Genomic DNA, 27,590 nt, shown 5'->3' on the forward strand with positions numbered 1-27,590 from the left:
AGTTCTTTCTTCGCGGAGAGACCCGCATTAATACTCGTATTAGTTCAAAAGTGACATGTCTCTATGAGGCACGCACAATAATTCATTAAGGTTCGTCTTCTTGCCACACCAAGAAAACAAAATCATAATGTTATCGGTTCATGGCAGTACAGTAAATCGCACGGTGTTGTTTGGTTACGCAAGACTTTTTTGTCAGGTATCGTTAAGATAATTGTTATCTAATGACTGTGATAATTGTGGGTGCTGTGAGATTCAGCCCCATTAGATTTTGTTCCTGGTGTGGACCAGTCGTCCTTGGATGATCAGCAGTGGGTAGATAATTCTTCTTTAATTGTCAGTCGGTTGTTTTGTTTTAGGGCAACATTATAGTTATTATTAGTTTTCTTTATTACCTTATGCTATCAAAGACCCCTTTGAAACCCTTTTATTAATTTTGAATCATATATAAAATTAATATGAATTAGTAAACATTTTAACAAGCAGAGGAAACAAACAATGACGGTTTTGTGTAGTACACCTAAAATAACTGGAACTTTAGGTGTAGTAAAAGTTTTAAAAACGTTAACGGTCTCCAAGATCGTAATAAAAGACAAATTAAAGTAAAATATTTATTATCATCATCACAAGTGTTTTAATACAAAAAATACAAAAGTACAAATGATTATTCTTATGGCACAAGAATTTAGATGCTATGATCTCGCATTCTTTGCGCTCGTTGCTAGCACAATGGGTAATACAACTGAGATCGTGTTCACTGCTAAACGTTGAAGAACATGAACTTTTCTATCTAGTGGCTGGAAAGGGCCATAGTGTACTATACAAGGAGTATTTACAGCGATCAGAGGATATATTGTTTACTTCTGGCCGAGGGAAGTCTTGGGTTGGAAGCCGTTGGGACCGGCGGTGAAGGTGACGGTGTAGTGCTTGCCATCGGGAGCGACGTACGAATACTGGCCAGTAACTGTCAGGGCTGCGTTCTCAGACTGAGGGTTGTCAAGCTTGCCTTCTTCCTGGCGGGATGTGCCGTCGCTAGTTTCGTACCTAAATAGAAACAGCATCATCATTATCATTATCATCATCGTCAGCTTGTAAATACTATTAAATAGGCAGCACAGTAAGTGGCTCTGGGCCGTTTGCATTCAGCGGCTTACCGCAACTTAACCAGGTCATCGGTCATCAAACAATGAATATAATAAAATAAGCTAACACTTTAGGTAAGTTAGAAAATAAATTTTGGTGCAGTGCTTTAAATTTTGGCTATGGTTATGTGACAACATTATGTAGTTACTATAGAACCGCAGGTTTAAACTTCGCATAATCCAAACTAATTTTATTAAAGAAAAAAACATTATGTTTATCATGATTTGATTGTAACACCAACGCAGTGGCAAGATTTACGATGCAGTAGAAATTAACTATGATCTTTTTTTCAAATTTCTATGAAAATGTTTGCAGTTGCTGCAAAACTTTTCTGCATCGTTGCAATAAGAGTGATTTTCCTCCAAAAAAAATTTCAGCTATGTGTTTTCGACAACCTATTTTTAATAATCTATTTAATTAGGTACTTACGCAAAGCTGTAACCGTCAGGAAGGACGTCGCTGTCATAACGCAGGATTTGAACGTCCTGGGGGTTTTGTTGGGGTGCGCCAGCGCACAGCGCTGCCACCAGGCACAGGACTGTCACCTGTAAGGATATTTCTATTGAAAAAACGTAAAAAGCTCTTCTTTATAGGGTTGTTAATATTCGAGTTTGCAGCAGCGAGAAAGGGGAAGATAATCCTTCTCTCTTCTCTCTCTATCTTTTCCGTTTTAAATGGGCAATAAACATGTTTTTATGTGAACGTAGTTTTAACAGCGCTATTAATTTTTTGAAAGTTATTTTTAAACAAATTTAAATTTTTCACCCCTTTAATCCATGTGTTCATGGAGGTAGTAAATAACCGTTTTTGCCATGGACGAATTTAGAAATATTTAAAATAAACATTTTTAAGTATTAAAGAGTTACCACAAACGCAAATATAATGTAACAAATAAATAAACCTATAATATTTGTCATTTAATTGCCGAAAACGATCAATAATAGTGTACGATTAGTTCTAAAGCTTCATTGACCCATTGCAGTTTGTCCCAAATGAAAGCGAATCCGATGTTATGGGTCAGGTTTCCATTGTTCTTGTCCATCGGAACCTCGTCATTTCACAGTTCGGAGAATACATCACAAGAGTAACGACACACTTTCGCAACAGGTTGTAAGCAGTGATTATGAATTTAAACATTAACACACAAACTGCGACCTTCGATGCTTATTGTAATTATTATTTAACAAAAATTATTTGAAACTCACGTATTTGAGCATGGTGCTTAGTATTCGTGGTGAGCACAAACTAACGAATGAGTAACTAGTGTAGGTCGTTCATTTTATATATTCCCAAGATTCAGCTCTTGCATGCTGACATCATGTTAGGATGGGATGCCGCGACGCGCTCCACACCACTCACAGTTTTAAAGACCTCAAGATTTTTTGTCAACTTTGGGCATGTCCACTTTTCAAATTCTTATTGGGTTGAAGAATCAGAGGTAATTATTACATAAGCCATCACGACATCTTTTGATAAATGCAGTGTTGATTTGATGTTTAAAAGATACTTATCTGATGTTAGTTTAAGTTGCGATAGATTAAGTGTTTGTGAATCAATTGAAGGTTCAAGTATTTTGTAAAATGGTAGCTGGTTCAGTTCGCGATTTATAGGGCTGGTATGCAATTAGGACTAATAAGCTACCATATATGTGTTAATTACTATTTCCTAACTAGGTAGTTCATCCTTTCATCTCTTTACGCTATAGATCCATGTTTGCCATTATGCGTAATCGCGTTGAAGTAAGTTATTAAGTAAAGTATTTATTTTGTGGTCACATTATGTTTACAACGATAATCGTGAACGATAATCACGATATCATGAACTTCAGGTGTCTATCCTAAAATAAATATCACTGATAACATCTAAACAGGTTTATACCTAATAAAACCCATCTTATTTTAAAAATAAATAAGGCACTGGCAGTGCATAATATCAACTTCATACACAGTTCGCGACAATATTAAGTAATAGTACGTGAGTGAAAACACAATAGCTCATTTGAAAGCTTCATATCATTGTAATCATGTTGACATGCGTTTGCAAAAGCTTTGTCAATGTTTCGTGGGTTTCTTACTGGGATTTTTTCCTAGATAAATCTGAAATAACTTCTCCTATTCGTCCATTACGCAATACGTCAATCAACAGTAGGTTGCATAGGTTAGGTGCGTTGGTAAACTTAAACAAAGTGGTGACAACATTATGTAGTTATTTCATGTTATTAAAAAAGTCTTCATTAAGTATTTCTTAGTTTATATTTAAACTTATATAGCTTATGTGCATTTATTATCGTATCCTAAAAATCATAAACAATGCTATTAAATTTCATGGACAATTATAGCCTCATCACAAATTGATGAGTGGATTTTTATTACTGGCATCAAAGATACCGAAAATATTGACGGATTGAGATTTAACGATAGGATTTCCATAATATCCAAGTATTTATAGAAATAAATCTAAAGTTAGCATAACAGTCGGTAATAAAGATGTTTAAAGCAGACAGTAAAAATAATTACGCAATAACAAACAATGCAATGTTAGGTTTGCTTTATGTCATGTAAACTTGACATTGTTTAGTATTGGACAAATACAGGATATAACGGCTTAATCTCAAAGGCCCACAACTATATTATTTTCAATAAATTGTTCATACTTTGATTCCCAACGGCTCTAACGAGTTCCACGACATCTATATATATAAAAATGAAACCCGTTTCGCGTTGTCACGGCATCACGTGTGAACGGCTGAACCGATTTCGATAATTCTTTTTTTTAAATGTTTGTGGAAGTCCAAGGATGGTTCTTACGGAAAAAAATATTAAGAAAATCTCTACGCTAAGGCGGTACGAAGTTCGCCAGGTCAGCTAGTTAAAAATAAAAAAGCATTTTCCTAATACTTATATTTTAAAATTTAATGAACCCAGTGGGAAAAGAAGAACAGAGTCGTGAAACTTTGGGAATAAGCCCATATAACTTGATGGGTCTATCGTCATCAACATCATCATCGCGTTGCCTCAGCCCACTGCTAAGTCTAAGATTCGTGAATACGTCACTGCACCTATCCTTAATAGCAATTAGGTATCTTCGAATGGCTATATCGGCACGGACCTTGAGTGCTGGGCTGAGTCGTCAATGGTAAAAAGGTAGTACGTCAATTGCCGAATGCTAGCTAAGGAACACCACAAAGCCTTTCTTTTTCATCCAGCCCTTGCCTATCGAGCCAGGTGGGCGTCCTACTACAGTCCTACACTGCGAAGAAATTTTTTATGCTTTGTAAAAGTAAAGAATCAAAAACATCCAACATTATTACAATGTTTAAAAAAGGAAACGTTCACGTTCGATATTACACTTCTTTAATAACAANAATAACAATAACAAGAGAAATTATGTTCGAGATACAGACAACGCGGCGGCAGGTTCAGCTAAACACCATGGCATCTTAATGCAGTTGTAATAGGTATGCTATTGCAACAAAACTGTGCATTCTGATGTGCTGTCGACTGTACATAGTAATGGCGCATCACACGAGTAACGAATAAAGATCGCGTTGTAAGTAAATAATAGCATGTATCCAATATTGGTGAATCGGTAAAAAAACGTCCTTCACAGACAATCGTTTCTAGTTTTTATAATGTTTAGCTTTAGCTTAGAGTAGGTTATTTTAATTGGAGGTTTTGTTTTCATTATTATTCTTGACGGATCCGATGTAGTTAAGATTTAAATTTAAAGTTCATCACAATTAATGATCTCGAATTTAGTTACTTTTTATAGGTACTTATTATGAGAAGGCATGCGATAACCTTTAAATGATCTTGTATTTTACTTGACATTCACTGTGGATGTTACTAAATACTCGTATTTTCTAGTGTCTTGGTGAGACACTAAAAGTCATAGAAGTCATTTATTTTCTGCAACTAGGTTTTAATAAGTGTTTTTGCAGGTACCAGTATTACTTTAACCTGCCATTGCTTCGAGATAATGCTGAAAAGAAGCAGCACAAAGTCAAAGTCAAAATTTCTTTATTTGTTTAGACTAATAAATAGTACTTACAAATCGTCAAATATTTTGCTCTTAAAGAGCCTCTATATGTCTCATAATCTTTTTACCCTACCAGCGCTTCGAGACCAACATTTGGCAAGTGCTGAGAAGAAGCGCCGCAACAAACTCAGTCACCACTGTCTGCCGGTTAATTTAAATAANATAAATAAATAGAAATAGCAGTAGCACAGGTAGTAGGTACATTTGATTCAGGAGCAATTCACTGAATTTATCACGCATTCTTGTATGGTGTATCTTATAAGAATGGATATACAAAATTGCGTGGTATATTAAACAAGGTAGTGACGTGATCTAGACTTACTGATTAAGATACTTAAATACTAGTAGAAATGAATTGGAATTGAAACTTGGCAATCCAAGTTATTCAAATTTATGTATACTGGTCAATACCAGTCCCCGAAAGTTCACAAACATGACGAGTGAACCAGCCATCGCTTCACTCGACCATATTAGAGGGAATGTAGCGCAAGAAACTCAGTCACCATTGTCAGCCTCTCTTTCAAGGGTTTACAGTAGTACTAGCGGCCGCCCGCGACTTCGTACGCGTGGATCCCGTTTTACCCCCTTATGAGTGGGTAAAACTATGATATTATAATCTTCAACTTTATACATAGTAGCCCTTTTTCATAAAGGTACTTTTAATAATTTTCGTTCGTTCGTTCGTTCGTTTCAGCTAAATGACGTCCACTGCTGGACAAAGGCCTCCTCCAAGGTTTTCCACAATGCACGGTCCTGCGCTGCCCGCATCCAGGCTCTTCCCGCGACCTTTACCAGATCGTCGGTCACCTAGTAGGAGGCCTGCCCACGCTACGTCTTCCAGCCCGTGGTCGCTACTCGAGAACTTTTTTGCCCCAACAGCCATCGTCTCTACGAGCTATGTGCCCCGCCCACTGCCACTTGATTTTAGGTGCCTGTGTGACTTTTAATAATTATGTGCTTTATAAATTGCATGAATATGTATCGTTTGAAAGCAAATTGAATCAAATTGCCTTACAAATGGACAATGGTGTTGTTACGTCCAGGTATACGCCCAGCTCACGACGACACCAAGTGGGTGGTGGAAGTTTAAATAACAATAAGCCATGACCATTTTAATTTATTTCAAACCTACCTACAATTAGGTATGTAGCTATAGCTACAATTACAGCTACTAGGTATATGGGAATATTGAATCAAGCCGTAAAGCATTGACATTATGTATTAAAAGTAAACATGCCTTGACCTATGCCTCTACCTGTGTATCCATACAAATAATCGTAATGACTGGGTCTTCAATTTGCATCAAATGTTTATTATTCTGCAGGTTTGTCCAGTTCTGAAAAAATACCTCTAACTATGCTTTTTGAAATAAAAAATACGAAAAGAAGTTGTATTTGAGACTCTCTTTCAGACTTTTTTCTCACACTTTGTATTTTGATTCGTTTGTTATAAGCAGGCGTACTAGTACCTACGCTACTACTATACAGTTGTTCTATGGCTATGCTATTCAAATTCCCTACTTTTCAGGGCTGGCACGCAAATGCTTAACTACTTTATGTTATGTAAGCCTATAGTCCAGTCAATGAATGCCTTAACGACGGTGTAGAGAGAAATCCGTGGAACACAATTTCTGACCTCGGGACTTTATTTAGCCTAGTTAGGTGGTGAACATAGCAAAAGTCCCCGCCCTTAGCCCTTGAGCCGGCGGGGAGAGGGGGGTTTAAAGGTACCACTTTTCGGTTTTTCGCTTAATCCTCGGAAACTATGCGTCCTAGTGACATGACTACTATGAACCAAAAAAAGCTTATTCAATTTCGCATAGTTTTCGAGGGTTAAGCGAAAAACCGAAAAGTGGCACCTTTAAACCCCCCTCTCCCCGCCGGCTCAAGGGCTAAGGGGGGGGACTTTCGCTATGTTCACCTCCTAACTAGTCTAAATAAAGTCCTGAAGTCAGAAATTGTGTTCTACAGTTTTCCATCTATAATGCTTTATTGGCTGGACTACTAGGCGCAGACCACCAACTTTTAGTTGGACGATAGTTGAGCCCGATTCGAATTTGTATGAAGAATCGGGCGATACCAAATCAGTGTAATGTGCGCACTTTCATACATCTCCATACTGTTCAACAGCCAACTATCGGCCAACTAAAAGTCTGCGCCTAGGCTAACATTGAATTGAAATATTTTGACCGGTCAGTCGCAAGCTTGAGGAAGGCGGTTGACAATAATTGCTACACAGGTGTCGTTTAAAGCATAGGTACTTAGCTATAAAAATGTTAACATTTATTCAATTTTAATTAAGCTTTAGATGATTGAACTTTGTGAATGTAATTGGCTGTTTTGGGGTCTCATTCAATTATGTTTCTTAGCGTGCTTGTATTAGAAACTACTTTAAGTAAATTGCGCTGGTGTGTTGAGGGACTGGGGTCAAGCGACATGAACTCGAGGCATTAAATTGAAGAATAACAGCTAGTAATACTTCAGAGTTAATTCTTAATTTCAAGGAAGTACACTCTACCTCCGATTTATGAAACAATCAAAGCCAGATCCAATCAGATATTAAAGAATAAATCCTAAATACATAGTTGATTACTAAAGTTTTAAACAACCACATACCTGAATCTAATCGAGTTTGATGATTAAAATTATTGTGTATTTTGTCATAATCGAATTTCTCTTTGGTTCAATCACCAAAAAGGCCGTAGGTATGTACCTATATTGTATATCCTAAAAACTATGACTCCGAGCTGTCTACACAATGTGAAATTTTTCTATGATAAAGTAAATTATCCTCGCGTGCTATTTTTATTAATAACCAAATTTTTAGGAGTTCACATCTTGCAAAGTCACCCAGTAGGTATATAGATGTGATTTGTCTTTGATTGGACAGTACAATTCCTTGAAATTATTCACACTTTTGTTGCTACTCGTATTTAGCCAGTTTCAATGAGGGCTATCGTTTTAGCGCTCACCAGTTAGCGCCACTGTAGAGTAAGGACCTGTCACTTGCTAGTAGCGAAGACAGTGGCACCAACTGGTGAGCGCTAAAGTGGTAGGAGGACTATCGCATTTGCACTCATCAAGATGGCGCCACTGTAGAGTAAGGTCCTGTCAATCACCAGGAGTGCCAACTGTTAAATATAAAAACGATAGCCCTCATTGGCGCATGCGAACAGATGCGAACTATGTAGGTAACCAATTCACCCAAAACGCACTCTGATACCGCCGACTACTGTTACATAACATTTGTTGGTCTAGCACGGTGAACTTTACCGTTTGAACTCTTTGCTACTTACGGTTACCGACTGATACATACGACGTTTACGAGGCACAAGTACTTTTAGATCATTAAGAAAACAACAAAAGGGCATGCTTCAAATTACACATTTATCCAAGGATAAAAATAACTGGGCAATAAAAATAAGCACCGATTTGCACATAAATATAAATGGTTAATGAATAATTTTTTTATGTGCGAGCGGTAAGGTTACAAAACTTTATAACATTAGGATTTGACTAAATAACAAATATTATAGGTATTCTTAGCTTTTAAATTAATATGTATCAATTTATCATACAAATAAAAAAAACTCTTTAATCTATAATTATGGAGGGCCACATACCGGAAAACTCAGCTTGGGACGTCCACCCATAAGGTCGACCGACGATCTCATGAAGGTAGCAGGAAGGCGCTGGATGCAGGCTGCTACCAACCGGGCGATGTTTAAATCAATGATTTCGAAGGGGAGGCCTATGTTCAGCAGTGGACGTCCTGTGGCTGAAATGATGATGAAGGATGATGATGATGAATCAATAATTCTGTATCTGCGATATGAATGTCAGCCATGTGAACAAGTAGCTTTAGAAGCCTAGTCATTATTTTCTTCAATGACTATAAGATAGTGGTAATAATGACCTTTATGTTTACTAAGATGAATAAAAAGTACCTTCTTACCAGGGCAACATAACATAGGTGCACTTCGAGGAATAGTTTAGGTGCACTTCATTAGGTGCGCCTCAGAATGGGTGCGCTTCTAGGAATACCTCGGCATCCTAGACCAGCAGGGGGTCCAGATTCGAACTATGATAGTGCGAGCTTGCTCAGAAGCTCTGCAATGGAGGGAAGTCAACCTTGACTTGGAACTCCTCCTATGTCTTCTGATTAATTTCGTTGCGGGTCCAATGACAGTTTAACTTTCCCCGGGACAAACTTGACCTTCACTTTTTATTGGCGGTCAAGCTGTAGATCCTGGCTACACAGGAGCTGCAGCGGTGGGAACGAGAGGTGGGAATAATCCCGTTGCCAAGAAGATGCCCATTCATGACTTGAAGATTTAGGGTTGTAAAACTTCGAAATCAGAGGCTGGCAGAGAATTCCACTTGGCAGTGCGAATTATAAATTTTGTGCTATTAGGTAAGCTTAGTTCGGGCAAGAGTTACCGATACCATGTTTACCATTTATGATGATAATTATGGCAAGAATTATAAGGTAAGAGGTCTCCTGATATTTCGTCCTGTAGTTATGTCTTTAAAGAATTAAATGTGAAGGGGCAATTTCACCTTTGAATACGTAAGATGATTTATTCCTCGTATTTAATTCCTTATCCTTGACTATCAAGTTAAATCTATTTAAATATTCTTTAAAAACTATTTTGAAGGTTTTGAACATTTTTACACAATGTAGCTGATGCACACAGGTCAGGCGCGCGCAAACAATTTACACAATTCACAGAGCCCCGTAAGGTTCTTGAATCACCTTAAATAAACTGTTTGCATTATTGTGATTAACACCTTGCCCCCCAATGGAACTTCGAAACTGCGTATTGTCAATACCTTCAAATGATATTTATAGCTGAAGTTGTCACATCAGTGCATAGACGTTCGGGACTCGTCCTGCAATCAAGACATTCCTCCTTTTTAAAAAAAAAAAATTTTTCAAAATGATGAAACTTGTGAGTGGTTTTATACGTGCCTTTTTAAAATTAAACTTTATAGTTCGTTACAGAAACTGTACTACATTGACACCGAGTTTGATTAAACTTATTTTTGATTGCAAAGTGTGATAATAAGACAGTTAGCGCTCTACAAGTCAATCTTTATCATACCTGTGCTATATTTAAAAAATTGACATAATTTTATTGACGCAGACTATCGAAAGCATTTTCTACTCAGAATTTCAGTCTACCACTGCATCGCAAGTCGTAGCAGTAGCAAAGGAAACTGTTTTATTGTTTGAATTTTATTATCAGACAAATTGTTTCTTCTTTCAGACCATCTTCGCCCTAGCCGCCTTAGCCCTGGTGTGCGCTTTCCCCCAGGACAGTCCCCAAGCTCAGCAGCCAGCGCAGCCCCCTGTAGAGATCGTGAAGCAAGACTCTGAAGTGGACGTTAACGGCTACAACTTTGAGTGAGTCCAATCTTATCGATGTTTCTACTTCTTCTTCCTCGGTCCCTCACTGATGAGGATCGCGACCACATATAGTGTTCCTCCATTAGACTGCGGTCATAAGCTGTGTGGACCGTACAATGAAAACTTCCGCCCACTGCCTTCCCAACCGCGTCTACCATCTCGTCGGTGCTCTGCCCCGAGCATGTCTGCCTTCCATTTGTCCCATGTTTCTAATCCAACTGCAAAAACAAACGCAGAAATCACTAAAAAGAATGCAACTTCTATTCTATATTTTATACATTTTAAAAATCATCATATCAGTTTTAAATTCTTCAGCCAATGAATATCAGCGTTGGATTGTTTAATCATTAGTACAAATTATACGGCTAGAAAGAAGTTAATAAAATTCTTAGATGCTGGAATGGCACTATTAAAGTGGGCGCTGGGATTGATTTCTTCTAGACTCCATATAAGAATACATACAATGTGCATTATAATATCTCTCTACTCTAGTAATTACAATGCCTCATAAAATTAACGGCACATACCTAAGTACTAATTTGATAGTTGGTTTTTAAAGTACAGTCGACAGCATATACTTATCAGAATACCTACAACTATACTATGTGGGCTTCTAAATATTTCATCCGTAAATATTTATTAATCTTATGCCATAAATACCTACCTACATAAAGAAAAAGTTACATATTCACAGTGAATAACGTAGCAAGTAATTAAGCAATTAGTTTTGTTCAGCGTAAATAATCTGTTGTTATTTTGACTTATAAATCGCTAATAGCATCCTTCTTTAGAATGCGCAATGATGGCTTCTTCACAATCACTTTTAATTCATCTTCAAATACGAAATTGCCCAACGTTTTTATTGAGAACTACCTAAAGGTCTTTTCAATAATCATCTCATTTGCAAACCTAATAATTATAAAATAATTTATGTAAGCTTCATTTTCGTCAAGGCAGGTTATCAAATTACATAACCATGATGTCCTTGTCAGTATAGCACATTACTGACTGTGTGTTAAAGGTAAAGCAAATCTATGAAGATGTGTCGTGCACAATTAAACGCTATTGCAATAATTTACATCGTTTGTGCATTGTTTACGTCAAAACATGAGGTATTAACTGATGATCAAGTTAATCAGAATATCAAGTGATAATCCTCACAGGAATGCACATCCTTCTCATTGTAATGGCTTTACGGACGACTGCACATCAAACTAAGGAGGTATTATGGCATCTCATGAGTTCTAATAGGTGCTATTTTACAACCAATGTATAGTACTATGTCGCTGTACACCTAATAATATATCAAAGACTCTTATAAAGTAGTGTAGCGACTAAATAAAATTAATATGTACGCTACGTAGGTACCTACCTAAAAATTGCATTAAAAGTTTTAATAATAAGAAGAAGCTAATGTGCTAATATGGAGCTGTAACAGCTAGTTCATAAATTATATTGGCAGTTCCAATGTTTCAAAATATTGTTAGCGTATCAGATCATATTATTTCAATACAAACTCAAACATTAGTAAAATGTAAACATAATATAAACTGTTCATTAACATGTTGTGGCGGTAGCGTTTTTTTAACTGGTATTTTGCTACCGTAGCAACCGTAGTACCGTAGTACCGGTAGCGTAGTATTGATTGCGCTACTGCGCTACAATATTTTGAAAAATTGGCACTGCCAATATATTTATGAACTCGATTGTACCATGCAGCTTTTTACTTTAGAAAAAAAAACAATAAAATATAAAAAAAATCTTTCCAGGTTTGAAACAAGTGACGGTACTTCAAGGCAAGAGCAAGGCGAATACAAGAACGACACTGACCAGCAGGGCCTGTTAGTCAAGGGCAGCTACAAGTACGTGGCTCCTGACGGCCAGCACATCCAGGTCACGTACGTGGCGGACAAGAATGGCTACCAGCCCACCGAGACCACTGGCGAGCCTGCGAGTGCCTAAAACAATCCAATGAAATGTGCTTCAACCAAATTTAATTTTAAGTCTCAAGTCACTGTCCGTATAATATTATGATAATAAAAGGATGTCCACAACAAACGTTTTTATATATTACTAATCTCATTAAATTATAATTAATAAGTAGAGTATGAAAAATACACTTAAGTTTAAAGGCACATTATATGTATTTCGAAANCGAACGAATATGTATTTCGAAATACGACAAATATAAGGGACTTTTAAATTCAATCATTTCAAATCAGTTTGAAAATCGTAAACAAATTCATTCGCTTCTTTTTGGCTTGCATTTGTAAGCCTGAAACTATTAATGCCTTATTATTATTACTGTAATATTATCAGGAAATGGTAAACAATATTCGAAACAAATGTAGGCACACACTAGGGAAAAACTTTTATTCTTCAGCCTATTACCTTTTGTTTTTTATTTTTTATTCTAACTTTTATGCTTGCAAAAATCCACTAAACTCAAAAACCACCAATCAAAAAGCCACAGGTTGGCATGACCTGTTGCAAACGACAGAGCAATGTTGCCTCGGCAAATATTAGAGGTAACACTTTGATAAGTAATTAAAACAATTAAAAACAAGCTTTTCCTATGGCAACCTTCCAGCTTCATCATGAGACCAGTTCCACGACATCAATAGATTGCATTGTCATCTGAATTACTTGTGTTTGCGAAATTTCAGCCCAATGTTGCCAGGAAGTTGGTCTAATTCAGCTCGCTAGATTTGACCCAAACACATAGGTACACTGCAAGATACTCGTAATAAATGCTTATACAATTTTAAAATACATTAGTTCTTTACTTCGATACTTACAGTTTATCTTTCAGGTCTTGTCACTTTCAATGAATTGTTTAGCAAAGTACTAACTGAATCCATGTTTCTGAATAACTTCATCTCCAAATCTAAGGTTTCCACTACAAAGAAAGTGCCGCACTGACTGTTTCATAGGAGTTGTACACTTTAAATAGTCTACATTTTAATGTCGATGTCATGTTTCTTGCTAGTGATAATTGAACCAGAGAGATGTATCACGAGAACGTATGCGGCGATAGTTTACCTAAAAGGCTTGTGCTGACGTGACCAACTAGAAATGATAAATAAGAGTGCACGACTTTGATGGACGTGGGATATTTGGAATTCTTCGACTCTACACAGCAAGCCCGCCGACTTTCTATATTTAGTGGACAAGTAAATNCACTTTCTGGGGAGTAATAACTTACTTAGTACTTCATTTCATTATTATGAACATCGCGAATTTATCAAATATTGCATTTTGTTAATATTAAGTATAGGTCTACGCTGAACCACGGTAATACTATCTATACAGTATTCCAACTCGGCCATATTTTTCAAATAAATGTCAACAGCCACGCGGTACGTCACAGTATGACAACATGCGATAGGGCTGCCCACTTGCAGACCCTATTTTCATTACATCTGCCTACTTAGACTATCTAGTTTTGTGAATGTATTTGGTGATTGTAATTTTTTATTTTATTTTGACAAACAAAATACTTTGTGAATGAAATAGGATAAAAATGCATGTTGTTTTGTGATTTAATAAAAAAAATATTTGTGTTAAGATTTAGTAACAAATCTTGTAAATTTGCAACCATAAAATGTATTAGCCCTCGACTGAGGCGAACAATATGCTTGATTATTATATTAGGTGTTAGGTAAATGGGTTTATAAGCGTTATTATGCATATAAATGGTATGATAAGTCATAAAATTGATATCATAATTTTAATCATTTCAATTTTTACACAAATCCGATTTTATAAATTTTATTTTGTATGAAAATTTATTACCGTGGTACATTGCGACACCCCCGACTTTTGCATGTCGAGCGCATACCGAGATTTGAATTTCGAAGGTAAGCTCGCGTTTCGTCCGTTTATATGAAGTTACAATACTGTATGATAGTATTACCGTGGCTGAACTAAGCGCCTGAGTTATAGGAGCGGCACGGGAGGGTGTTTTTGTGACGTCAAACGTTAGCGAGACTTTAGATTTGTATGCTCTGTCACGTCATAATATCTCAGTGTCACCCTCCCGTGCNAAGTAAATTAAAAATATTTAAAAATACCCAATATTGATTTGATGGATTTTTTTTATTGAGATCTAGATAGTTAATTCTAAATGTAAAGCAGTACCTAAATAATAATAAAGCATTTCATTCTTATCGTGTTGTGCGTGTGTTTGAATAAGTATTTGTGTAGTAAGTAGGGGGGAGACCGAGGTGAGTTGTAACAGAGAATAATAGTGACATTGTCGATTTTTATAAACCTAATAACTAACAGCGAGCTCACAACAGCGCTAACAGCTCGAGACTTGAACTAAAAACGCGCACCATTACGAGCTCGTTAGTAGTTAATAAGTTCCAAAAAAGCTGTAATGTCACATCTTTCCTATGTTACAACTGACCTCAGTCTCCCCTACCTATACCTAGAAACTCAGATGGATAGGTACCTACCTATGTATCTACTCGTAATACGACATTGCCATTACATCAAAGAATTATGATCGATGATCTTAGTAAAAATTAATTGTATTCATAAGTAATTACGTGTCATGCAAAAAAGTTTATTTCAAGTTTAATTACACAAAGCGGTATGTACTAAGAAATAGTCGAAGACGTATCAAAACTGCTCAAAGTAACATTAATTAATATTCTTGACAGAGTAGGTAGGGTATTAGTATGTACCTATAAAAAGTCTATTTATTAATTCAAGGACTAGTAAAGTCAGTTTTTGTTTAAATTAATATTAATTTAAAACCAAAAATTGGGCAAACTTGAATTTTTGGCATGCTTTATAAAGTTTCTTAATTTAATTTAAATTATGTGTGTGTGTATTTTTTCATGTAAGACGTATGCCACCAGTTTCAGCATGCATTCAACTTTTTACTCGTAGGATGGTGGTAGGCGATAGTTTTAATTNTTTAAATTGTTTGCTAAGTGAATCTTGTTAAGGTGATTTTTTTATGGGACAGGAGGTAAACGAGCATATCACCTGTGTGCTTACCATGAGTTTACGTTACATGTGCTCGCTAGCGACTTCGTAAAAAATGACATTTTAGGTTGAGTTGCACCACTTAACTATAACTGTAACTTCAACGATATCCGGTGTATTTTGTATGGAGTTTGACAGATTTTTGACGTTTCTCAAAGTTAAACTAAAATGGTGCAACCCAGCCTAAATGTATGACAGATTGTACAGCACCCCTAGAGGTTACTTTGAAGAACTAAAATTTTCATTGATTTTTGACGCTAGCGAACACACTTATCGTAAACTCATGGTAAACACACTCATGGTAAGTGATTACCGTCCGTCGACATGCAGCCCTGCTGGGAGAGTTACAGGTGCGTTGCATGCCTTAGGTTGTTTAGGAAAAAACAAATAAATAATTCCATAATTGTATCTATTTATTCTTTGCCCAGCACACGTATCGTGGGCTTGTAGCCCTTATCGTCAGCGGTGAAGGTCACTTCGTAGGTCACTCCATCGGGCGCGGTGTATGAGTACGAACCCTTGACGCCGATGCCTTGGGTCTCTCCCACCGTGATCAAGTGCGCTTCCTCTTGGCGGGACACACCGTCGCTCGTTTTGTACCTGACGTAAAAATGTATTGGTTATGCACAGTCAGCTTCAAATACTCGTAGTTTAGTCAAACCCAAAGTAAACAATTTCGCAACATTTCTTTGTCAAATGGAACAAATAGAATAAGGCTGAGTTGCACCACCTAACTTTGACCGTAACTATAACGATAACCGGTGTATTTTGTATGGAGTTTGATAGAAATTTGACGTTTGTTAAAGTCAAAGTAAGATGGTGCAACCCAGCCTAAGTTTGTGTTGTCAACTTTTTGGCCACTTTGGGTGTCATGAACTATTTGACGCTAACTGTACAGGGCATGGTTAATATGTAGTTAGAGATAATAATGTACTTATATCTCAAAACCGACAGTTTTTTCCTCATTAAATCCTCAATAAAATAATCGATTTTACTATAAAGATCTATTTATTAAAATAGATTTGTGATGAAGATCATCTCTCTGAAGAGCTCTGAGGTCGAAACCTATTTCCACGAATCCGATCTTACATAAGATTTGGTCTTATTATTTGAATGATGTTGAAAGAGCATCCTAAGTCGCGTTTATTATTTTTAATAGCATTGTTTTTTGCTTTGCAACATAATACTTTATTATTGTTTCTTGACATTTAGATCTGTACGGGAGACCAAGGTGAGTTGTAACAGAGGAAAGTTGTGACATTGTCGATATTTTGGAACTTATTCACTACTAGCGAGCTCGTAACAGTGCACGTTTTTTAGTTCCAAGTCTCGAGCTACCATAAAATAAGTGTTACAACTAACATCGGTCTCCCTACATCATACATTCGATAGAGGTTAAAACTTAAAACACGATTCAAGTAACTTACTCAAAATTATATCCATCTTCGTTGACTAATGATGTTTCAGTTAGTATTTCAACTGCAGGCGCATCTGTAGACTGGGCGAATGCGGCTGAGACGAATAAAACAAGACCAAGCACTTTCTGGGGAGAAATAACTTACTTAGTACTTCATTTTATTATTATGAACATCGCGAATTTATCAAATATTGCATTTTGTTAATATTAAGTATAGGTCTAGCGCTGAACTAAGCGCCTGAGTTATAGGAGCGGCACGGGAGGGTGTTTTTGTGACGTCAAACGTTAGCGAGACTTTAGATTTGTATGCTCTGTCACGTCATAATATCTGTGTCACCCCTCCCGTGCCGCTCATACCTCAGGCGCTATACTATAGTAGCAACCAATATAAAGGACTTACCAAAGAGAGCATCGTGGATTGGTATCACTTTTGATAGTGACTCTACAATTTACAAAACAACTTCTTATAGGCACATTTGTTTGTTGAAGTTGCAACAACTAGTAAAATGCATACATACTTTGTAACTGAGGTGATAATACATTATCAACTGACGAAACTGGAAATCATAGGTACCTAGTAATATTGACTCTACATACGAAAAATTTGTATTGTCAAATATTGCTTACACATGACCTTCAAAGATCGTGTGTTACTCATACGTTACCGAATGACAGTCAAAGGCAGATCATAGTACAAGTTATTGTTGTAAACTAGCTCCTATTATAACTAACATAAGATCCCACAATTTTTATCTTAATAAACAGCAGCTTTTAATGGAAACTCTGTCGACCACTGCACATTGCATAAATTGCATTGAAATAGGATAATTATGGGTACGATTTTTATTGTAATAAACATGAGTAATGTATTTCAAATAATAGTAATTTTGGTACTTATTTTACAGTCTGCAGATGAACTCAACTATTGACTGTCGAAAACCTTACAAATATTAAAATTAACCAAGGGTTATGAAGAAACAGAAACATCACAAAGGCTACTAAAATGCGACTTGTCAAGGCACTTGGAGAAGGATTCTTGGCATAACCTGGACACAGTTCCGACCAACGCCTCGATCATCCAAGAGCTTGATGTCAAACAGCGTGTTTCTTCCATCGTCCAAAGTCGTATTCTCACTTTCTTTGGCCATATTACACGTGGAGACGTCGCTTCTGTTGAACGACTTGTCGTGCAGAGGAAGGTTGAGGGCACAAGAGCGCAGGGCAGGTCGCCCATGCGCTGGACTGACCAGGTCAAAACCGCACTCAATGGTCCACTTGAGTGCACAAAAAAGTGTGCAATGCGGGAGGAATGACGACGGATTGTGAGGCTTGCCACCGGACCTGGTGTGACGACCACGACCACTCTGGCAAGAGTGTAGCGAGGAAGAAGAAGAAGGGTTATGAATTATAATAAAAACAATCAGATTGTATGTAGATGATACATTTATAAAAGTTTCAACCCTCCTTTTCATACATAAAGTTATTAAAAAATCAATACTTAATAGTAGTAATTAGTACTAAAATCAAATCAATCAATGAACATGATTTTATTACAACTTAAAACTAATTTCAGTAGAATTTTAAACAATTATTCTCCCTGATCTGTTCAACAATTTATAAAATTACTTAGGTATATGCAATTCCAATATTTCTTGCGCTTTTACCTACATGTTCTATAATTCTAAGTTTTCGAGCATTTCATGAAAATTTAATTTGAATACTTAACAAATAAACATTTTAATAAATACAAATAAATAGTTAATCAAGTCTTATTACGTAAAAGTGTAATCTAATATCTAATTATAATTTATTTATTACATACAGGTTGTCCCATAAACAATGGACAATTTTACAACTATAAACAATGGATAACTTTTCAACTATCGATTGATTTTGACCGTAGTAAAAATATCGAATATTTTTAAGATTTTCATTTTTATTTTTAGGAAATTGCCACCTGTGATTATTTTTTCTCATAAAATTCAACAATCTATGTAGTTCCAAAGTATTAAAGAAAAATAAAAGAAGAAAAGGTTTAATTCGTAATCTCGCATCGCATGTCAATTTTCTAAAAATCCAAAAAATGATATATGAGAGAATGACGTATGGCATTAAGCTCGCCTTTTTGTACAGAACATTGTTGTGTGTGCAATAAAGTCTTTAAAAAAAAAAAAAAAAAAAAACTTTAAAATCCAAAAAAACTTAAAAATCTCGAAACCCGTGATATTTTTACCTGGTCAAAATTTTATATTAGTTAGAGAGACCATGAGGCTTATCGACAGTTACAAGGTTATCCATTGTTTTTGGGACATTCTGTATAACCATCTGTAATTTCGAATACTTTAAATCTCAAACAATTAATTAGTCATTCAGTCTGTTGCAGTCTTTCAACCAAATCGCATGCACAGGCATCATGCACGTCTTGTTATGAAACAAAAAAATGCTTAATTTATTTTAAATTTTATCCTGGGGCTCAAAATCCAGTTGAAAAAAGTATAATAATGCTGTTGACTGTACAACAATCAAGCTGATTAATGGAATTAATTTTAATAATTATAATAATTTAGAAACCACAATAGCCGAACGGTGAAGGGGTCGGACTGACCGGCTCGTGATCCGAGGAACGTGGGTTCGAATCCCGCTGCTCGATTATTGTTGTGAGCCCACTCGTGACACAAGCATATTTAACTTAGTACGAGGGGCTAACGGTACTACATAATTATTAGTAATTTGTGCAATAAAAATTAATAATGATCTTTAAAAAAAATATTGCGGGGATTGAAGCCGAAACCTCTGGAATAAGTAGTAGTCCGGTATAATTAGGTCGGTTAGGAGATCTTTTTTATAACAGTTCTGTAACCTCTCTTGCCAGCCTTGTACGTCATCTCGTACAGATCACCTTTGTCGTCGTACCAACGGGCGGCTCCGTGGACGTCGAGTGCGGCATCGTTTGTCCCTTGATTCAAAATGGCGCCTTGTTCGGTGCGGGAAGAGCCATCGCTTGCATCGTAACTGAAAAAAATTAAAAACAACTTAAAAATTACATTTATAATACCTAGCTCAATGCGCAAGGATAGGACTACGTTAACAATTCTNACAATTCTGAGTGCCGATTTGAGAGAAAACCTCTAAAACCACCATAGCTTGAGACGGAGCTGCGGACGAATGTCCAAGCTAGGACAATAACTCGCGGCTCTATTTCGGTGGAAACCGTCAGTTTGGGGTTTAGTGGGTAGAGTCTTGCGGGGAGAATCCTACATAACCCACTTGTCGCCCCCATCGGCCAGTGGTTATGTATGCGTGAAGCATTTCCTGACGTAAAAAAGCGCTTCCAATGTCCAAACTAAATTGGTATAAATAAATGTTTAAATTCTCCACGTGAAGTTATTTCCGTTAGAAGAATATTTGAGTGTTATCGGTACACGCTAAATTATCCAGGATCAAACTCCCCGCACCCCGCGCTTCCCTCGACCTTTGGTGGGGCGCATCTTCGTGGATGGAACGATCTATACCAGTTTATGCCAACCAAAACAAACATCTGCTTACATTATTAACATACGTTACTTAATTTGGAGGCTAAACACGTCGCAGATGGTATAAATATCGAAAGTTTCGCATTTCAAACACCGTTACATAAAGCTATGTCCCTGTCCTTCTTTTAAAAGATTTATGGCCCTAACGTGATAAAACCCGTGCCTGACACACACTAACATCTCGGATAAATCTAATATTTAAAATACTCGTGTCACAGTGTTTGTAACACTCCTCCAAAACGGCTTGACCGATTCTTATGCTGTGTGTGTATTCAGTAGGTCTGAGAATAAGAAGTAATTTCATACCACTAGGTGACAAAGGTCTTTAACGCGTACGAAGTCGCGCATTGGCTAGTTATGGAATAAAAATTACGACTCAGGCACATAGCTGCATAAAAAGAAGCGGGCTTATTTTTTTAATTTTAACCTATTTTACATTAAGGCTGAGTTACACCACCTTATTTTAACCGTAGCATTAACAATAATAACCGGTGCTTTTTGTATGGAGTTTGAAAGATTTTTGACGTTTGTCTAAGTTAAAGTAAGATGGTACAACTCAGCCTAAGTTGCACCACCTAACGTTAACGGTAACTATGACAATAACCGGTGCGTTTTGTATGGAATAAGACAGATTTTTGACAGATTTTTTAAAAAGATATTAGTGTGTTCAGCAAAGGTCGTCGCACTTTTGCCATCTTTTAAAAATTTTGGGAAATACAAAGATATCTATTTTGCGATAGTATTAAAAAATGACAAGCTATTTATTAATATTTCACGGTTTTGGGGGCACGTTCGTATAACGGCTTTAGAAATGTTTGTAGGACGTTCAACCTGCGGAGGGCAGGCATGCCAAGTTTTTGTGACACGGTCAACTTACAAGTATTTTAATCATTGTATCCATTGTACTTGTCCAAGTCCATGTCGTCTTATGATGTGTTTCATTGATTGGTGAAAAAACTTTACATTATATTTTATGTTACAGTTTATCTATTGCTGAATCATGCTTTGATACCCAAATATGATTCAGCAATAGATAAACGTTAACATAAAATAAATATAATGTAATATCATAAAGAGGATTTTATTGTTATAGTTTTCCGAAAGTTATTGGACTTATTACAAAATATTTTCATCATTAGAATCCTAATCCTAGATCAACATAGGTGAGTAGTAAATAAAAAAAATCCGTATGAAAAGTAGAATTTCCGCATTTTCCGCATTGACACATATCAGACATTAAGCCTAGGCGCAGACCATCGATTTTTCGTCGGCCGATAGTTTAGTCGGGCAGTTTATCAGTACGGGCATGTATGGAAGTGCGCACATTACACCGATTCGATATTTATAATTTTAGATCCATGTAGGTACTTTCCACGTGTAACAATAATACGTATTTTTCAAAATAAACTGGACACATATTCAATATGAAAAAACCGGCCAAGTGCGAGTCGGGCTCGCACACCGAGGGTTCCGCCGTACAAACGTAGCGGTTTACAATTTATGACGTATTAAATCAAATTACTTACTTGATTCCGTTGCGAGTAGTGGCGAATTTCAAAATATGCGGTATGATTATTTTTTATTTATTTATTTTTCCTATATTTGCATTATACTCGTAGGTAGGTAGGTACCTACCTCAGCGTTTTGAATTTTTGCGTTGATTTAGAATTTCTCACAGTTTAGAGGCAATTAGATTTAAGAAGTGTTTGATATGAATTTCAACTTTAATATCTCTACGCGTTCATGTGAAAAAGGGTAGGTAGTAAGTTTATAATTATTAAAAAAATATTTTATGTCATGTAAGCAAAAATAATATTTTAAATTTTATATAACTTCNTTTGATGACATTTCTGCTGATTTCTAAAAAATTAGAATCTATTGCTGAATCATACTTTGATACCCAAATATGATTCAGCAATAGATAAACGTTAACATAAAATAAATATAATGTAATATCATAAAGAGGATTTTATTGTTATAGTTTTCCGAAACTTATTGGAGGAGGTGAGTAAATAAAAAAAAAATAAAAAAAAATCCGTATGAAAAGTAGAATAAATGTTTTTATATAACTCTGTCATTTTCCGCATTGACACATATCAGACATTAAGCCTAGGCTCAGACCATCGATTTTTCGTCGGCCGATAGTTTAGTCGAGCATGTATGGAAGAGCGCACATTACACCGATTCGATATATTTTATAATTTTAGATCCATGTACTTTCCACGTGTAACAATAATACATATTTTTCAAAATAAACTGGACACATATTCAATATGAAAAAGGATTTGAAAAGATCGATATCTCGTTCAATCGACGTTGAATTTGTTTGGCAGACGGGAATGATAAAAGAACCGTGATTAAATCAGTCGAAAAAGCCAATCATCTTTTCCTGACCATTTTGGCAGCAATGAATTGCATATATATTTATATTAAATCTGTAATCGTCTTAGTCATACTCAGATGTTTTGGCTTTATTTTTGTTCTTTNAATGTTCTTTAGAGGAGTACCTATTTCAGTTAGTTCACATAATATTCAAGTCTGGCCTCCATACATGATTAATTAACAGCATTATCGAAAATAGGTACTCCGGGAAATACCTTTTGTCTGTCGAAGCTTAAAAATATTTGCTTTTTAAAACAATGTCATACAGCACACATCGATCAATTAGAACGTGTATGTAAAGGCAATAGGTGAAAGAGTTCCGTGAACGTAAAGAGAGATATTATTTGGGTTTTTACTAAAATAAATTTGTCTATAACATTAACAATAAAATTAACAATTTATAATATGTTTATTATATCTAAATATATAAAAGGAGAAACTGACTGACTGACTAATATATTAGCGCACAGCCTAAACGGCTAAACGTAGGCACTTGAAATTTGGAAGGGACATAGCTTAGGTACCGTAGAGGTGCACTAAGAAAGGAATTCCCGAAATTTCCACGGGAACGGGAATTAGCGGAAAAATCCTTTTGTATGAAAAATCTAAACCGCTTAAGTTAGACGCTTGGGCATGCATGTACCTTAGTAAACTTAAAGCTTAGTTACAACAGGATATTGCAAAATTCCTACGGGAGTTAGCGGGAAAAAACATTTGTATGAAAAAATCTAAACCGCGTAAGATAGATGAAGACGGGTAAAACGGGATCCACGCGTACGAAGTCGCGGGCGGCTGCTAGTTTACTATATAAAAGGTGTTTAGTTTAAAAAGTTACTTTCAGATATACTGTCATCGGTTTGCATTAAATTACTTTAACTATAATTATTGATTATACTCAACGTAAGGCTAAGTTGCACCACCTAACTTTAACCGAAACTACATATGACGATATGAGATGTTTTTTGTATGGAATTTGACAGACTTGACGTTTTTAAAGTAAGATGGTGCAACCCAGCCCAAGTGTAAAAATAGGTTATCTAGTATGAAAATGGATCTCCAAGCATTAAAGCCATTATAAATATGACAACCCACTTGTTTGTTCCGAAAATATTTTGAACCGCAATTTAGGTTCAGACACAGCACCTGTAGTATGGCACTTATGTCAATGCAATAGCTGCTATTTTGCAAAAAATGTCTAGACTTAATGTTGACTCTACTTGCATTAAATGACTCACACAAGTTTGCTTTCCTTTTCATTTAGGATTCCGATTATGTGTGCTCAGTGTGTAAAGTACGACATTGAATTTAATGTAAGCAGGATTTGTTTTGAATGGCACGTGATATCTATTCACTGTTAGCAATAAAATTAAAATTATTGCCTTTATTTTAGTCAATGTAACATTCGATTTCGAAATTATGGTGTCTTCAATACGTTCCGAAGTTACCGACAGAAAAGTAGATAAGTATAAGACTTTATTTGGGATATATTACAACGTCTAAAATAACATTAAATAAGAAATATGTTTTATATTTTGTAAATAGTTTTTATATATCATTAGTAATTTTTAAATTTTAGTTTTTAAGTAATTTTTAAGTTTATGTAAATATATTATAAAATTATTGTTTATTGAATAATAAATAATAGAAATATGACATAGAAAGATACTAATATTATAATATTTATAATATATTAATTTGATTGTTTCTTTGAATTGAATAGACTCCAAAACTACTGGAACGATTTGTAAAATTCCTTATAAATATATTTTTATAAGAAATTCGTCGGGTTCGCTAGTAGAAAGATAAAACAGTATAGGTTCTTGCAACTCACGAAGGCGAGTGAGCTTTACTTATGTGTGTACGTGTACGTACAAGTACATGCACTAGTGTAATGTCTATCAAAACTTTTGGAAAACGAACAGTAGCGACATACATGTAAAGCTCACTCGCCTTCGTGAGTTGCAACAACTATAACTTAAAAGCACTTACTGGAAATTATATGAATTAGGCATATTATTTGTGTCCATGTGGTAGTTTAATACTTGAGGTTGAGGATGGCTGTCAATGTACGGGCTGGCCGCCAATGTTTGCACCAACAATACACCAACGATCTGGAAATGTACACACCAAAAACAAATGAGTATCGTGGCCGTAAATCCTCATTAAGTCCATCTCTTAATCTCGTGTTTCAGCGTTCATTTAAATAACTTAAATTACATTATCGAAAGAAAGATATCGTGGCTCTTAACATTAAAAACATTTAGGTACTTTTGTTTTGTTTCTTTCGAAAGCTTTCACGGTTGTTTATTTTAACTTCCATATTGATGTAAGAGAGTTGCAGAAAAAAACGACATGGTTGTTTTTACGTAATGTAGACAAGGATGTATCGTTTAAATAACATTAAATATCGATTTTATTTTTAAAGATTGCGGATCTAAATGTGTGGAAAAATAACAATGATGCACTTCTACAACTATTTGATGATTAGGTACAGTCGTGGTGCTTCTCGTATTATCCTGCTTATAATAATATGTAAGTAGGTAAACCTACATAATTATGAAGCAAGAAAATTTTACTCAAAGAAAACAATCCTTTATTTTTGAAAAGAAAGAGAACTGCATTCAAAGATTTTAGTAAAGAAAAATGTTGCAATAACGGGAAATGATATTCAAGCGTACGAAGTCGCGGGCACAGCTAGATAATTATAAGTTTAAAAAACGTCTCAATTTAAAATAGTCATCAGTATCAAATGATTGGCTGGAGGCGAAGGCTATTTGGTTTCAATAGGAAATAAATCTCGGTCTGAATACCTAGTTCAGTCTCAATGAATGAATATTTATGCAGTCTTTATTTCCCAAATTCTTGGTCAAATGTCATTCCACCTATACATATTAGGGAAGAAGGTTAACATAGAAGCTAGTTTTTTGTTTTGGTTCGCATATGTTTACATTATTTTAGGATTTGAATTCTGTTACATACATACGATACGTCGGTCTATTCCACTTTGATCATCTAAATTAGATCACCCAGGTGATGAAAGTATTACATACATAAGAAATACCATGTCAATGTGTGGAATAGAATAACCTATTTTAAGTTATTATATAAATAATATGAAACAAAATGATCGCACAGACAAGAAATAAATGAATAAAAAAATCTAAACACCATATTGATGTTGTTATGGTGTCTTTAGGTAATAATACTCATATAAAATAATCTTATTACATAAACAACAGCTCTTGTACAAATAAAAGAAAAAGTTACTGTCTTAATAAGACTAATATTTTACTTTAGCCATGATCTCATAATTATTACGTTTATGTGGAACAAAATAGTCTATACGTAATTTATGTTAAGTGCATACATAATAATTGCAATTTATAACTAAGTAACAACCCGCCCTGCTTTGCACAGGTAGTACTTAAAAACCGTTGCGTAGTTTTGAAAAAAGCATACAAAACGTTTTTTTTATAATATGTATACCTAGTATAAGTACATTGTATATATATTGTGTAGTAATAATTGAGCAATTCCATAACACAATTTCTATAATCGCACCTCATCCTAGCCTTGAAAGCCGAGTAAGTTTTCAGTCAACTGAAAATTACATTTTCAGTTTTCGTTTAGTTCCGCTATGCACCACTATGTTCCGCTATTCACATTGTTTGTATTTTATGAGTGGTGCATAACAAAATTAACCTTTAATTTTGATATCAATAAGTAAATCATTACGTTTACGAACTTGTGATGTCACATGTTCCCTTTGCCATACATAACCAATGAGAGGTTTGCGTTTTGACAAATAAGAATATCAATTATTTGTGCTATCAACTATGGCAGGGTTTCTCAAACTTTCGGTTCTACGAACCCCTGTTAAAGTTTCCAGGTGACAGCAAACCCCTAAATTAGCTAGTCCCATTTAAATTTAATAATAGAAAAAACAACCCCCAAGGGTGGAAAATTGGGGATGAACTTTTTTATACGCAATAATTTTTGTTTTTTTTTTTGTTTTCACGCATTTGAAGTCGGTTTTATTTTTTTTTTTAAAGTTAATTATAGAGTACCTAATTTTGGAAAATTTTATTTCTGCCCCCATTACGTAAATCTTATCGCGAACCCCCTGCCCTCGAATGGCGAACTCTTAGGGGTTCGCGTATCCCACTTTTAGAAACCCTGAACTATAATACTACGCCACTCGTATTTTAAAGCAAAAATATGCATGTAAGTTTTCGATTTTAACATTGTACTGATTGTACTTAATCATTAGTATTGCTAAATGCTTGAGGTAAAGGTTAACTCCAACGATATTAGCCGGCTAACTAAACATGCATGTACATGAGATGCTTAGTTTTTGCAATACCACATATTGACGACATCGCAATAAAGAGAAGGTCGACAGATGCATCGTTGGAAACATTCATGTGCATCAAAACACAAAGTTGTTATTATGTAAATACTGACACCAATTTTCTATCGGGTGTTAATTAAAAATTGTAAAATAATTACCAGTGGCAGCAGCATTTTGTTTTCTTGGTGACAAAGGAACAGGCGACTTCCTGGACAACTTGTAGGCCGAATGTGCTAACGGTTTCGTAAGATCTTCTTTATATATAAGGTCCGTACGCGTACGAGCGAGCGCGTGCACTGTCTTATCTGAAACTGAGCCAATT

The 27,590-nt window shown here is 35.6% G+C and overlaps 4 protein-coding genes across 4 annotated transcripts; 1 reads left to right on the top strand and 3 right to left on the bottom strand.

Annotated features, from left to right (window-relative positions):
• Positions 1-640: 640 nt before the first annotated feature.
• Positions 641-2,449, bottom strand: LOC114366459 (endocuticle structural glycoprotein ABD-5-like). The gene is made up of 3 exons (XM_028323330.1): positions 2,346-2,449; positions 1,570-1,685; positions 641-1,041 (listed from the first exon to the last, which is right to left on the bottom strand). Exons 1-3 carry the CDS (start codon positions 2,355-2,357, stop codon positions 855-857), a joined length of 315 nt encoding a protein of 104 aa, XP_028179131.1. The 5' UTR covers positions 2,358-2,449; the 3' UTR covers positions 641-854.
• Positions 2,450-10,044: 7,595 nt separating this feature from the next.
• On the top strand, positions 10,045-12,655 carry CPR24 (cuticular protein RR-1 motif 24). The gene is made up of 3 exons (XM_028323341.1): positions 10,045-10,129; positions 10,448-10,584; positions 12,357-12,655. Exons 1-3 carry the CDS (start codon positions 10,118-10,120, stop codon positions 12,547-12,549), a joined length of 342 nt encoding a protein of 113 aa, XP_028179142.1. The 5' UTR covers positions 10,045-10,117; the 3' UTR covers positions 12,550-12,655.
• Positions 12,656-15,988: 3,333 nt separating this feature from the next.
• Positions 15,989-17,454, bottom strand: CPR25 (cuticular protein RR-1 motif 25). The gene is made up of 3 exons (XM_028323375.1): positions 17,403-17,454; positions 17,013-17,128; positions 15,989-16,185 (listed from the first exon to the last, which is right to left on the bottom strand). The coding sequence occupies exons 1-3, from the start codon at positions 17,412-17,414 to the stop codon at positions 15,999-16,001; spliced, it is 315 nt and encodes a 104-aa protein (XP_028179176.1). The 5' UTR covers positions 17,415-17,454; the 3' UTR covers positions 15,989-15,998.
• Positions 17,455-19,738: 2,284 nt separating this feature from the next.
• LOC114366463 (endocuticle structural glycoprotein ABD-5) lies at positions 19,739-27,590 on the bottom strand. The gene is made up of 3 exons (XM_028323336.1): positions 27,427-27,590; positions 24,907-25,028; positions 19,739-20,014 (listed from the first exon to the last, which is right to left on the bottom strand). Exons 1-3 carry the CDS (start codon positions 27,439-27,441, stop codon positions 19,831-19,833), a joined length of 321 nt encoding a protein of 106 aa, XP_028179137.1. The 5' UTR covers positions 27,442-27,590; the 3' UTR covers positions 19,739-19,830.

The sequence above is a fragment of the Ostrinia furnacalis genome, unplaced genomic scaffold, assembly GCF_004193835.3.
Source record: "Ostrinia furnacalis isolate ACB-3 unplaced genomic scaffold, ASM419383v2 OfSCF0635, whole genome shotgun sequence".
Classification (NCBI taxonomy): Eukaryota; Metazoa; Arthropoda; class Insecta; order Lepidoptera; family Crambidae; genus Ostrinia; species Ostrinia furnacalis.

Bases quoted from the DNA above. Each gene is read 5' to 3' on its own strand.
- LOC114366459 (XM_028323330.1), bottom strand. The intron at 1,042-1,569 runs GTAAGTACCTAA...GTTTCTATTTAG, and splicing joins CCTGACGGTTACAGCTTTGC to GTACGAAACTAGCGACGGCA.
- CPR24 (XM_028323341.1), top strand. The intron at 10,585-12,356 runs GTGAGTCCAATC...AAATCTTTCCAG, and splicing joins GTTAACGGCTACAACTTTGA to GTTTGAAACAAGTGACGGTA.
- CPR25 (XM_028323375.1), bottom strand. The intron at 16,186-17,012 runs GTAAGTTACTTG...TTTTTACGTCAG, and splicing joins GAAGATGGATATAATTTTGA to GTACAAAACGAGCGACGGTG.
- LOC114366463 (XM_028323336.1), bottom strand. The intron at 20,015-24,906 runs GTAAGTGCTTTT...AATTTTTTTCAG, and splicing joins CCTAATTCATATAATTTCCA to TTACGATGCAAGCGATGGCT.